The sequence below is a fragment of the Larimichthys crocea genome, chromosome XXIII, assembly GCF_000972845.2.
Source record: "Larimichthys crocea isolate SSNF chromosome XXIII, L_crocea_2.0, whole genome shotgun sequence".
NCBI classification, from domain to species: domain Eukaryota; kingdom Metazoa; phylum Chordata; class Actinopteri; family Sciaenidae; genus Larimichthys; species Larimichthys crocea.
In genome coordinates, this window is record NC_040033.1 from 17,070,900 (window position 1) to 17,085,688 (window position 14,789).

The 14,789-nt window shown below is 42.4% G+C and overlaps 1 protein-coding gene across 1 annotated transcript; it reads right to left on the reverse strand.

The window, feature by feature from the left end:
- Positions 1-7,580: 7,580 nt before the first annotated feature.
- klf6a (Kruppel like factor 6a) lies at positions 7,581-14,513 on the reverse strand. Its single transcript, XM_010741292.3, has 4 exons — positions 14,114-14,513; positions 11,760-12,342; positions 10,812-10,935; positions 7,581-10,368 (listed from the first exon to the last, which is right to left on the reverse strand). The coding sequence occupies exons 1-4, from the start codon at positions 14,213-14,215 to the stop codon at positions 10,317-10,319; spliced, it is 861 nt and encodes a 286-aa protein (XP_010739594.1). The 5' UTR covers positions 14,216-14,513; the 3' UTR covers positions 7,581-10,316.
- Positions 14,514-14,789: the final 276 nt, after the last annotated feature.

Sequence of the window (14,789 nt, forward strand, 5' to 3'; positions counted from 1 at the left end):
AGAAATGACAAAGACATCGTACTTGCATGATGTGTCTACTTTGCTGCAATCTAGCCACCGGTCGTGTTGTTTGCGTTTGTTGAGCCATCAATTGAGCATGGGATTTATCTTAAGTGCTGTGTGTTTAGTCACTGGGTCTCAACTTACGTTAGCTGGTCAATGGTGATTAAATGCCCCCTGACAAAAGATGTGTTGTGTATGTGTGGAGGGTTTGAGGTTGTTTAAATGCACCCCCAGGCAGAGCTGGTCTTAGTAACTAAATAAAAGTGTCAAGTTGTAAGGTAACTGGACGAAAGGCCTCAAATGCAGACACTACAGGAGGCTAATGAGTAATAGTATTTCATTCTTTTTTTTTTTTATGTAACTTGCCCAGGTAAACCTCGATACAGCCATGCTAGTGGCTCAAGGCTATACATGTTTAGGATGACTGTGCTAACATGCTGATTTAGCAGACTGTTAGGATGAACATTTAACAGGTGGAGGGGAAATGTGCAGGGAATCCAGTGTCTGGTGCATCACTGGTGCAGGGCTGGCATAGGGGTTGGTGGTGTTGCAAGGTCAAGAATGGAGAAAAAGACAAGATGGAGCTGAGCATGGCAGGTGGAAGACAGGGGGGAGGGTACCCTGGAGCACACGAAGGATAAAACATTGGCAACGAGTAGACAAAAACTAAAGTTAACAAAAAGAAAATCACAGCATTTGGCAGAAGCATGTCTTACTGTGATGGATGCTGAACAATTTTACAGAGTCTGGGCAGCTGAGTCGGTCTTTTGTGTTCAGAGGTTGATTAGATGATGAGGAACATGTGGTGAGGTGATCTGGCAGGTGGGAGGGAAACCCGAAGCCATGCCCAGTGACACACCCAACAGAGAGACAATAAAGACAGACATGAGGAAAGGGAAAACACATGGAGCAGCTTCATCATAACACTGATATGTTTACCATGTTCAGCATCTTAGTTTAGTGTGTTAGCTACAAGTACATCCAAGTTTTGGACAAATGAATGTTTTATATCTGATGGTGGCCTACAGGAGAAGTTAAGAGATTACAATTTATTATAATTTAACTATAAATGTGCATAATATAGTGCCACTTCAAGTTGATGTTGAGATTGAGATGTTTTAAGAAAAGTCAAGAAATCACCACGGTCATTAACATTCACCCACTGGCAAACACAAATGTCTGTACATAATTTCATGTCAAATCCATCAAATAGATGTTGTGATATCATATCATATCATGTCATATCATATCATATCATATCATATCGAATCATATCATATCATATCATATCATATCATATCGAATCATATCATATCATATCATATCATATCATATCATATCATATCATATCATACCAAATCAAATCAAATCAAATCAAATCATATCATATCATATCATATCATATCATATCATATCATATCATATCATATAATATCAAATCAAATCAAATCATATCATATCATATCATATCATATCATATCATATCATATCATATCAAATCATATCATATCATATCATATCATATCATATCAGTTTGAGGCAAAGTGGTGGATCGACAGGCCAACATTGCCATCCATGGAGCCATGCAGTTAACATGGCTGAAACCATATCAAGTCTTAAGGCATGTTTAAAACTCTAAACTGCATGCACATGTGAATATGTTTGTGCATGTGGACTTGCAACCTGTATCCTGTTTGCCCCCTCTGCAACCCTGCACATGATAGATTTCTAAAAGAAAAATAATAGAGGAATAGGAAAACATGTTATACTTGATTTTATGGCTCCCTAAGACACAGATGAAGTGGACAGATCTGCTCTTTAAAGTAAAAAGTAAGAGAACTCATATGCTATGACCTCATCACTTCCTACAATAATTGCGATTTGAGCAAAGCGGGACGTTACAGTAAGTTTAAAGTGAAAATATTCACAAAGTGTGAAATTAAAATACATCTTGTCATGCGGCTATCACCATCTCTCTGCTGCTTGCTTTCTTCTTTGCTCTGCCAGGCATAACACACAGTTAGGAAGCAGTTGTCATGGTGATTAATGCAAATGCACACTGTTAACCTGCAGAAGAGAGAAGAGGACTTTTCAAAGCATCTCAGACCTTGACTTCAACTAATAAGTGTCTCTTCTCACTGCCTATATAATGGCACTAGAAATTGAAAATCATACCAGCTTTTATAAAGCCTGACATCTCGCTTAGATGTTGTAAATGAAATCCCTGCACATCAGATTGTAGATTGGCTGCGTGGTTTGAGGAAAACACTTTATATACGGGGAGTCAAACAGAGCCTTTCAGTGTGACAATGCAGTTATTTTGGTCAACGCGCTGACACATAGCAACACGTTGTTTAGAATGACAGCCAATGCCATGACAGTACCATAACAACTGGGATCATTAGTGTACATAAACCAGCAAAGCATTGCATCTATAGTTCTGAAAGCAATGTGACCTACTAAGAATGCCTTAATGAGAGTGGGAAAGGGCAGGGACAAAAACATCATTACACCAGAGACCATTATATGGGAATGTGCACTCGCCTGTCCTCACCTCTTCTTGACCGTGTGACCCCTGGCTCCACAGGCTAACTGTGTATTTTGGTCCATTCTCCTGAGTACACTGCCGCAGCCTGGTGGACTGACACAAGCCAGAGTCTCGGAGAGTGAATCTAATTACAGAGACAATTATGATCATGACCCAGTTCGACCCGGATTTGTATTCAAATGGACTCATTTACCTTGAGCTTTGGAGTTACATCTTCTGAGGACTCCTCTCTCTGTGACATTGTCTCTGAGTCTCTCTAATACAGTAGGCCTACTCGTGTGTGCTTGGAACCAGTTACACACACACACACACACACACTGCACACAAATATCATTGATGTACATCCTTATTGGCCAGCTGGATGCATCATGGTTTTCCTTTTTTCACCAACAGAGGCTCCATTAGGGCTTGTGTAGTTCAATGTTTTAGTTATTTTAGTGTATATGATTAACATTGTTCAAATTACAAGATAATCTACTAGAAATGTGTGCTTGCATGTAGATAGATAGATAGATAGATAGATAGATAGATAGATAGATAGATGTTTGTTTGTTTGTCTCAATGGTGAACCCAAACCAGGACATCAGCTGAGATACCAAACCAAAAAAAGAGCCTGAATTACTGTTCTCATAACATTTCAAAAGCCCCGCCTCAGCCCAAACATCCACCAATAGGCTGTAAGTCTACGTCCCTCTAGGGGATAAATCATCAGCATCACTCTCCACTCATGCATTGCTTTCTTTGTAGGGAGTGACGAAGCCTTGATGCCAGCTATTTATGCCGTACATACCCTGCATTCATGTAATAACTTATACCACATGGGTTTACTGACTTACATAAGCTTGTGTTTATAGAAATGACCACAAACAAGTGGCCATCTACTAATTTAGGTGGCAACACCCCCTAGATGATAACCCAGCTATGAAACCACATTTTTACTCATTTATGATGCTGGTTTGAACTTTCATAATGAGCCACAATCTTTAATTAGGCTCAGTGTGGTTTAAACTAACCAATGAGAGAGATCGAACAGATCTGTTTTACAAGCATTTCATCAGTCAAACTCACTGAAAAACTTGTAGTTACTGAGTCACCCTTGCTACTTTGCATAGCACTCAGGCATCTCGGCAGATGCCCTGTGAACTCTGCAGGTCATGCTCAGTGACATCAGCTGGTGGAGGTTGCCTGGTAGCCCCCTCACTAGCTGCTACAGTGTGTCACCCACGAATCTCTCCTGGAGCTATTGCTTATTTGAAAGTTGGCCTCTCTCTGAGGATCTCAGTTTTCAAAAGAGCTGATGCGCTTACAGCTTCAGTGAGAAATGAATGTGTGTTGAAAGGCAAAAAAAAAAAAAAAAGCTGCAGCTCTTCATACATATTTCTGGAGCTTAACAACAAAAACAAAACAGAAGAGAGAGAGAGTGAGAAAAAAAAAAAACATCTAATCTGGCACACTTTGTTGTGGGCAATGTTCTTAGATCCTCTTTCATTTCTTCTGCTAATTGCAACATGGTAATTAGGTGTAGAATCTAATTTACTATGGGGCTTCGTTTAAGGAAATATGCATTATTTAAGGGGGATTCCGAAGAGGAGGAGGAGGAGGAGGAGGAGGCGACCAGCGGGATAACAATAGTCCTGATGATACTTGTGGTTTTGATGATAACAGTGACAGTGAGGGCTAAAATAGGAAGGACAGAGTAGGAGAGACCGATAGCCGATATGATGATGATGGTGATGAGGAAGATGGTGGTGGTGATGATGATGGGGACGGCGATGTTGCCGATTCTGGCACAGTGGTTGTGTAGCTGGCAAGCCCGGAACATAAAGGAGGGTCAGTGACCTCTGATTTCAGTCCTATTTCCCCTACAAGCCAAGTCCTAATAGACTCCATTAACAGAAAGAGAGAGGGGGGGAGAGAGAGGGGGAGAGAAAGCCCTGACGCTGGAGCTTTCAGAGTGAGGTCTGCATATGTGATGACTTGCAGTCTGGCTGGCTGAATGAACCAGGCTCAGAGCTTGATAACCTCCTCTTTCCTTATTATTTCCCCTCATTTAACTCACTGTGTGCCTCTATCATAGTCCATTTTCTTGTGAGTGTGTATGTGTATGTGTGTGTGTGAGAGAGAGACTCAGGCGAGGCAATCTCTCAGTCCTGCAGCACGTCTGTTATTTCACAGCAATTTTGGATAATGATTTATTTTACTGTCCACAATTGGAAGGCCTTCCGCTTGAAAGGGAATGATAAAATAGTAATCCCTTTGCAATTACGTCGTGCGAGATAGTCACATTCATTGCGATTCACTGATACAACTGACGTGGACACAGGACAGCTTTGAAATGATTGTGAATAACATGCTCATTCTCCTCCAGTGTGACCAGCTCACAATGTCCCATAAAAATAGACAGGACTTTAAAATGCACTGTAAATATTTGAATTATTTGTCCGTGCGTGTAAAAAAAATAATGGTAACGCCAGTGTTGAGATTAGTGCTAAACAAGTATGAGATCTCTTACAGCCCAGTTGATATTAGATGGTGCATTTTCCTGACAAATTTGCATTTAATCAAATTACTGCAAGCCTTTGAAGCCCTTTGGAGCTTGGGACCCAGACTGGAGCAGTTGCCTGGTAGTTAATTCAGCCATGCTGTCAGCAGCGGACGAAACACTCCGAGCTTTTACTTAAGTAAAACAACACAACTGATAAATACTCTCATGAGTAAACGTCTCATGCATTTGGAAAGGTACAGAAATAAAAGTATAAGCAGTAAAAGTAGCTCCTGTGACTGATGTGTTATTAGATACAACATTAGTAGTATCTAATATTAGTATTTTACTGTTGTAGCTGGTCAAGGTGGAGCTAGTTTGAACTACTTTGCATACAATAGGTAGTCCAACCTACAGGTCAGGTCACAGAATGTCAATCTGAATTCATCTCAGTAATGGCAGACCCCGCCATTGCCAAGGAAAAATACTATACTGAATGTCCATGAGTGTCTATTGAAAGTACAGATACATAGCAAAATGTACTTTAAGTATTTTTTCTGCAGAGAAAATCTCCTCTTACAAATGTTTTATTATATATGGCGTTATTAGATTAATAATGATACATCAGTGCATAAAAAGCTGCTCCAGCTGAAAGTACTTTTTAACTAGTTCAGTAATTTAGTCCAGTGGTTCCAAACCTCGGTGTCAGGCCCCATCCAAAGAGTTACAAGATAAATGTGGCGACTCGTGAGATGATGAATGGGAGAAAGGGAAGAAAAAATCTTTTAAATTCATTTTTTAACCTTTGCTTTGTCTGAAATAGTGGATCATTTGACTTCTCTGGGTTTCAAACAGTTTAAATCAAAGTATTAAAATTACTCTTTGTTACAATGCGTAGTATTTTATGAGCTCATACATTTATTTTTTATACTGTAAAATCTTTATCTGAAAAATAACTTGTCGCTGTTAAATAAATGAAGTGGAATAGTGGAAAAGTACAGTTTTTCTGAGATGTAGTGGAGATGAAGTTTAAAGTAACATAAAATGGAAGTACTGAGGTAAAGTACAACCACCTATATTGTACTTAAGTGCAGTATGAGTAAATGTATTTTGTTACTTTCCACCACCGAGCACATGTAATTGGAACATACACATACATAATCCAACCAGTACATTGTCGCGGGACGCGCTATATCTTATAAGACATTAAGACAAGATCGCAGCATCTAAAAATGATTCATTGTTTCCCATAATCCTTTGTGTTACAATATCAATGTGGGAAAGCATATGGAGGATGTTCAGTCTGGATAGATCAAAGGAAATATGCGATCTTAGTGCCACATTTACGAGAAACTTTATCCCTGATGGTCCACTTCACAAGAGGATGTTCTACTTATATCATGAGGATGTGAGTCAGCTGCATGGAAATTAAGCAACATGTGCCCGACTCCGTGAAGAGGTTAAAAAACAAGAATCTGAGCCTCAAAGACATTTTCTATGAGCAGGTCACAGACCCTGAATGCTGCTTCGCTGGCTCTTGAGCTATGCGTTTTGCATCATAGGTAGATTTCAAGTTGAGAAACCCAAGGAGGGGCAGCAGTTTAGAGAGATCAAGGAGCTGCAGCATTTCAGGCAAAAACAACACTCTAAAACTGGGAGGTTCTCCAAAGCGAGCTTAATTACCAACTGCGGGCAAAGCTTCATTTATAAACCTCAGTGCTTTTACTGGAAATCAGAGGAGCTAATAAGTTGCCTGCCCATTCTAGGCCATCAACACGAGCAGGGGAGCACAGAAGTAGGAGGCTGTCAGGTTTTTTTTTTTTTTATAATCTTATTTTCTTGTTAGTTTGTAACTTAAACCAGACTCTTTGGTTTATCCACTGCTGTTTTGTATCATTATCTGTGTCAAGTAGAGTAATTATCTAACAAATGTATAAAAGCGGCTCTCTAATTAAATGCCATGGGCTGTAAGAGAGGGAGATAAATTATTTATACTGCTTTGATGAGAGCTAGCTAGCTCCAAGGAGTGAGCAGTCAGTCGCTTTCCCAATTGAAAACCACTGTAGTGAGATTTTACAGAAACTTTTCTAGGGGGTGTTTTGGGGGGAAAGAAGCTAAATCTGAATGTTTGCCACTGGGAGCGAGGTGCGTCAGGTTTCTGTGTTTAGCAACCGGTTTTCTCCAAAGATATAATTTGCTCATTCAAGGGAGATATGTTCATGCTGGTATTTACAAGACAGGAAGAGCGGGTTTAGAGCTTCTAGCAGCAGCAGCAGGTTCAGTTTAACAGTGATAGAAACCTTCATCTTTTAAGTGAGGAATTCAAAATGGTTAATATGTACTCCTGGTGCTCACACCCTGACCCTAATCGAATTGCGTACATATTACTGGAGGGCAGGGTGCAGCTGAAATGCAGCCATTCATCCTTAACAAGCTGCAAACCTCCCACGGGCAACAACAAAAAAAAGAAAAGAAAAAAAAAAGAAGCTTTCACAATAATGAAGCATAACTGAGGAGAATCAACGAAATGAGACAAAGGAAGCAAGCCAAAGTCAGAATTTCTTATTATTCCAATAAAAAATACATTCATACAGAAATATAACAATTTTGCAAAACAATTTCAAATAAAAATTTCATAAAGCATAAACATAACAATTTTACAAAAGTTTTTTTTTTTCTTTTTATACAAAGATTCAGTTACAGAGTTGTTCAGAGAACAAAGAGCTGTGTGTGTGTGTGTGTGTGTGTGACATAAGAGTTGGGCTAGTGGGATGAAAGAGATGATGAAGAGTGTAAAAGATGAGAGCAAACATGGGGCTTAATCAAGGCTCAATTACCACTTGGAACAGCACTGGCTGCCGTTTTTTTTTTACAGAATGGATGTTCCCTTTCCTTTGCCCACAAAAGGCACTGCCAGCACTCCCAAATCTATCGTAGCAAGCAGTTTCAAGTTTGTACTCATCCCGTCTCTTTCACCCGCTGATCTGAAATCCATAAGTCGGAGCATGCCGCTGTGCAACTTGCTGCAACATCGAATTCCTAAAGCAAGGTCGCTGATCTGGAGTGGGAGGCACAGATCACTTTATCCTGAAATGGTAATAAGTGTGATCGCTATGGTCTCCAACCTTTTGTCCGGCATCCCTCCACCTCCAATAAAAATCTAACCAGCACAGACGCTGTCATGGGCTTTTTCTTTTTTTGACAAATTTCCATGTGCACCGTCAATGCTTGATCTGTATCTCGTCCCGAGAGCCCCCACCTCCCCCCCCACGCCCGCTCACTCGCTCCTGTGGTTTTCATAATACTGTTGCAGCTTGGCTAAAACAACGCTCCCCCAGACAGGTCAATAACCAACCTACACAGTCAGCAGTCTGTGACAGATTCCATGCCAACAAAGCCTTTAGCAATTCATTACTGAGAGGCAGTACAAGGCGAGGCCTGTCCGACTGCAGCCTGTTAATTACAATAAATCTTTAGCTTTTTTCTTCAGTCCAACTTGCAGGGGTGGAGGGACAGATGGGGACAGGGAGGGGAGGATGGTGTTGGTGGTGGTGGTGGTGGTAGGGAGGGATACATTGAAGAGGAGCAGCACTGTCTGAAATATACATAAAATCTCATTTTCTGGTTGTTTTGTACCTTAGAGCTGTGTGTGATGGACTTGAGTTCACACTACACAGTAGTTAACATCTTTTAATAAATGAATTTAAGTGCTCTAAACATACAGAATTTGTCTTGTTTACATGTTTTGCCTCAATTGAATATGATATGCATCAACTAAACCGGTGCTCTGATTCGAAAACAAAAAGGTACTTTTCTGCACATTAACATTTTAACAACACAATTAACCGTCGGAATAGATGCGGACAACTGTCATTAAACACAAGAGGTGCGAGTTCATTTGCAATTGAGCCTTGATCAAGCTTGTCAAATCACCCATACAACAAATGTGACTTCCCGAGGGAGCAAAACCACCGCCACCACAGGGCCGAGTCACTTGCATAAGGCACCATTAAGGTCAACAGTGCATTATTAGATAGAAAAGAAAGTACAAAAAATCAAGAAAATTACTCCTCAAGGCATAGGATGAATGAGAGAATGAGCAAGCAAGTGGTGAAATCTCCAGCCAGATGAGAAACCAGAATGAAGGAAATGGATGAAGTTGTAGAACTAAAAAAAGAGGAAATCATCAAGGCTTTATGTACAATATTGTAACATTTAACCGTTCGCACTTTAGCTGCACTTTTATTGAAACTATTTGCAGTCCTGATTACAGTGGAAACATGAAATGAACAAACCCTAAAACCATGCAACACCTGTCTATGATACTGAAGTTATAGTATAGTTGTGTTATACCTCTAAGCACACAGCTTATACAATTGGACTACAAATGAGCTTTGTAGCTTGTAAAAAAATAATAAACCAGGCTACATAACACATTGCACATTTAGTAGCTGCACCAAAAACACCAAAAAAAGCTCCTGTCATACAGTGACCGGGGGGGTAGAAGTATTGGTCCCTGGGTCACTGACCAAAAGACACGTCCACCTTCTTTCTATGGTCGAACCCAAGGCCCTCAAAAGCTCCGGAGAACCCTCACCCCCCTTCAGTCTGGGTGCCAGACAAGACAGGCAAGCAGGAACTTCCATCCTGCCCCATCCTCACACTGCCACCGGGGGAAACACAAGTGGAGTTTCCCCCTAGAAACCCATTCAGTCCACAGCAACATTGGTACCAGCCCCGCACCATCCATCAATCCATCTCTTCTCCCTCCCACACAAAGAAAGAAAATCTTCTCCTCTCTTTCCAGGGGGCCAGTCAGCCAATCTCAGACATTCACAGTGCACACATGCTCACCTCAGACAGTTTTGTAAAGTACCAGTGTATCTGCTGTCCGGGAGATGTCCCCAAAACATCATGCACCATACATACAAATCATTCACTCTTTTTGTTTGTGTGTCTTTTATCTTTTTTTTTTTGTCCTTTTTTTCTGTGTGTGTTTTTAAGTCCTTCTCAATCAAAAAGATTTCTTCCCCATCCATGATTTTGTCCTCTTGTTGCAACAGACACAACCTTCAGAGCGCCTTTCTCCAAAGAGAGGTCCCGGAGGCACTGGGTTTCAGTATGGTGCAAAACGGCATGCTTTGGCTGGAACACACTCCCGCCACTCTGCTCTGGGACAGTTCAACCAAGAGACTGGTCGGGAGACGGCGTTTGTTTTTGTTGTTTTTTTTTCTTTTAAAACTTTCCCCTTCGCTGCGTTGCTTGGTTGGTGCTTGCCCCGCTCTAGATGTGTCTCTTCATGTGAAGAGCCAGATGATCGGACCTTGAGAAACATCTGGAGACAGGGGAGGAAAGGAAGACATGTTTTAGGGAATGAATGAAATATTTTTTGTAGGAAGCTTTGTGCAACAATGATGTTAAATATGAATGCTTCAGAAAATTATAAAAACGTAATGATGGCTGATAGATCATGCTTTAGAACAGAACCTTGTTGGTTCATGGCCAATTTCTTGTTACAGCTGATGTCTTATATCTAAAATAACTTTATATTCCATATATACAATATTCCATAAACCAGCCTGGCTGATGTATCGACCCCTCTCTAGTTTTAATCTACCTGAATAAAAGCCATCAGTGCTTTCAATCTTCAGACATGCATCACTATCTGGATGATGCAAGGAAAGTAGATCCCATCAACAAGAACGCACGCCACATGAAAGGGACGGAGGCTTATCTGAAGCCTGGTAATGTTATTTGCTGATAAACGTCCTGGCTTACCTGTCACAGTGACTGCATTTAAATGGCTTTGCCCCAGTGTGCTTCCTGAAGTGTCTGGTCAACTCGTCGCTTCGTGCAAAACGCCACTCGCAGCCCTCCCATGAACACCTGTATGGTTTCTCACCTGCGGGACAAACAAGGATTAATTAAGCTGAAATTTGGACACAAGAATATTTTTAAAAAAAAGAGGAATGCGCTATGTTTCCAAGCTCAGGCGCCGATTGGTCGGCTCGGCTCTGTTGTTATGTAAATAGGTTCAAATCAATCACCCCTGGGGGTGGTGGTGGCCAGGCCGACTGACACCGGCGCTGACAATCCAATTGAGACCCAAATTCCACTGAACCTGTTGGACCAGTAGCTGTGTTGATGCTACTTGAAACATGCTACGAATGCTGTGAGCGAGGCTCTGCGGCTTAATATGTGTGCTGTGTTTAAATATAAAAAGAAAAAAAAAAGAAAAAGCCACATGTGCAATTTCACGCTGCTAATCGAAAATAAGAAAGACTCAAATGACCATTCAAAGCCCTCCCAACCCAGCGCCCCCTGGCTCCCCGCCCATTCACCCCTTTCCCATGGTGAAACTCAATCTGTTTTGAAGTCCTTTTATCTCCCATGTGCAACCCTTCCCCCCTCCTCTCTCTCTCTCTCTCCGTCGCTCGCTCACTCACTCACTGGCTCAGTCAGTCACATTCCAGATAGATTAGGTCACAGTTTAGGTATCCAGCCATGCAGAGCTAATACTCGCAGCGCTCCAGCTGAGGACATCATGCAATGTGGACCTTTAATTATGTTACACAATGGATGGACAACGCCATTAAGGTGGAAGACTGAACTCATAGCACGTCTGCCATTCACTCAATAAAAACTGATTTCTGAACTCTGTGACAGCAGAGAGCCTCTCTGTGTTTACATGCATCACACGTGGTCTGATGGCTGTTTGAGACTCACCTGTATGAGTGCGCTGGTGTGCCTTTAGGTGGGAGCTCTTCGTGTAAACCTTGCGACACCCGTTGAAGTGACACCTGTGTACTCGCCTCCTGCCGTCCGGGGATGCATCCCCGCAGATGAGTCCCGTCTTTTCCGTACTCTTTGCCACCCCACCACTCCGGATTTTGACCGGCAAGTGCAACTCTGCATGAGCGGCGACCCAGCCGTTTGTCACGCCACCGGCCTCTGAGTTGGCCTCTGGAGATGACGGTGGAGTGCTAATGACGGAGGGGCTAAAAGGTCCAGAGCCAACCAAGACGGAGCCCAGAGGGTTGGAGGTAAAGCTGTGTGTGGGCGAGAGCTCCTCAGAACTGTCTGATGCTTCGCTGCTGGCGTCAGAATTCACACTGTTGGTGTCCAAGATTTGGCTGTCCTGATTGTCCTCCTCGTGGGCCGGGGGCAGCTTTGGGTCAGACTCGGCCTTGGTCTTGTCCCCGCAGGCCAAGATAAACTTGCTCCAGAGGTCCTCCTGGCCATCGAACTTGAGGTCGGATGTGGAGACGTAAGGCTCGCTCTGTAGATAGCGCTCCAACTCCAAGCATGTCTGTGTGTATGAGAAAATACATTAAGAATAAATGAATTACAGCAGCAGCCCTGAAGAGGGAAGGTTCATTCACACCAGCAGAATGCTTCTGTGTGGGGAATCCTCTTAAATGATGCATGTGCACATGCCCCCAAAACGCCTCATGTGTTGTAACATTTGCTAAATGCTTACAGGAAACAGCAGTGATTCCTGCACTAATTTAGATATCAGCCTCATTATTACAATGAGAGCTGTGAAGATTAGTCAATTAATCATTTCAGACATTTATCAAGCAAAAATGCCAAATACTTGCTGGTTCTAGCTTATCAAATACAACGATTTTCAACTTGTTTGTGATGTTAATCAAATATATTCAACTCTTGGTCAGGCTACAGGAAGTTGTAATAAGCTTCTTTTTAAAAAATGTTTTAGTTGCATAGACCAAAACGATGATTTGAGTAAATATTTGACAATTTGATAGTGACAGTGGTTGTAGCCCTATTGGACATGTGACAAAAATACATCTACATCTGCATGTGTTCATCCTAAATACACTGATGACAGCTTCACATGGCTCAACATCACAACATGCAGCAGCCACGCTTCACGTGATGCTTTCAGGCTCAAACTGTCATCCCTCTAAACTCAAACTCTCTTGCACCTGAACGCCGAACCCGACACTAAAACGTGCATTGTCATTTCAGGCCTCGAATGACTCACTGAACAAATTCAGAGTCCTTTTAAGGAAGCCACACAACTCAACCCCCCCCCTACTCTCTCTCTCTCTCTCTCTCTCTCTCTCCCCAACATGAGCCATTCAGCTGCTTTTCCTCTGACATGCAAACACATCCTTCCTCAGTATCAGACACTCAAACCCTCCGGACCATTAAGAAAAAAGAAAAAAAAAAAGCCACACTGGTTGGAGTTGACTTCAAGGGCCATTAAAAAGTTGAAAGAGGAAAGGAGCGTTGATGAGGAGGTGCTCAGAGACACAGCATGTAGAATAAAAAAGATCTCCTCTGGGCTCCTGCAGCCTTACACCAGATTTTCCAGCTGTGCTGGTGTCTACTCATGCTAGAAGGAATTGGCCACGGCTGACATTTGATAGTGTCATGTTGTGGAGCCCATTCAAATCCAAAAAGGATGCAAATGGTTTCTTACTGAGAGGGAGACAAATGTTGTGGAGTAATAAGTGATAATAGTTGTTAGATACCGTACATTTGCACGTTTCAATTTTAAATTAGGTTTAAAAACAGACTCAATCATCTTTATTAAAAAGGGGAAGACAGAAAACAGATTTCCTTCTGATCTACACAGCTCATCTATCATACGGACATCTGATTTTGAAATAAATGCTGACTTGAGATTCTACTTCCTCCTGCAGCGACTGTGTTACGGAGTGAAACGCGCCTCTCTTGCCCTGAAACCACCCGCTCAAAGAAGAAGTCATGCTCATACAGCAGAGCAGTAAAAAAGCACCAGCACGCCGCTGCCGCTGCTGCTTGAGTTACTCTGTCCCCATTCATCTTGGCGCAGCAGAGCCTCGACTCCAGCTGTCAGAATGACACACTGATCCACTTCAGCCTGCCCAAGAAGAAAAAAAAAACTTCATAACGAAACCCACCGTGAAATATCACGTTAGGGTGAATGGACCGTGTTTTTTTATTTCATTTTTTTCCTAACTTCTGGAGCGCACTTTACGCACACAACTGTGCGTAAAAGAAGCGTGCCCAGTTCCGCTCCGCCACACAAACCTCAAACACTTAGAATAGTTGATAGTAGACATATTCACCTGCTGCCAGTACTCCTCCAGAGACGGTAAGGCTGAGAAATAGCCCGTGTCGTGAACTATTTGAAGTTCTTGAAAGATGCTGCACATGGGTAGAACATCCATTTCTTTTCCAGAGCTCAGATTTCTTTTTTTTTTTAAACCAAAAAAAAAAAAAGATCTATTTAGCTGCACTTCAATATTTTCTCAGGTAGGAAAAAAACAACAACCAGTGAGATGGATAAGAGCGGCTCCCCTGCAGTGCTTGTTTTGATCAGCAGTAGCAGCAGACGAGCGTCCGTCCGTCAGTCAGTCAGTCAGTCCCCCCCTCTCCTTCTTCTCCTTCTTCTTCTTCTCTCGCTTTGCGCTCAAGGTGTTTGCAAACACTGCACCGGACTGGATGGGGAACAACTGCGCTCTGCAAACTTCCCTATTCAAACCTCGAAGCCCGGCCCCCGCCTCCCTCCTCCTCCCTCCCTCCTCCTCCTCCACCCGCCACCCCTCCCCTTCCTCACGGCTGGATTTACGCCTGCAGGGTTTGAGCCAATCGGAGGCGAGCAGAGTAAGGGATTGCAAATGATATCACAGCCGACCAATCGCGTGAGGCCTCTGACTTAATTTGGTTCCTTCTCTGTTTTAATTGGTGCGTTTAACTCTCAGCGGCTCGCAGCTGATTGGCTGGTTATTTATAGGCATGTAT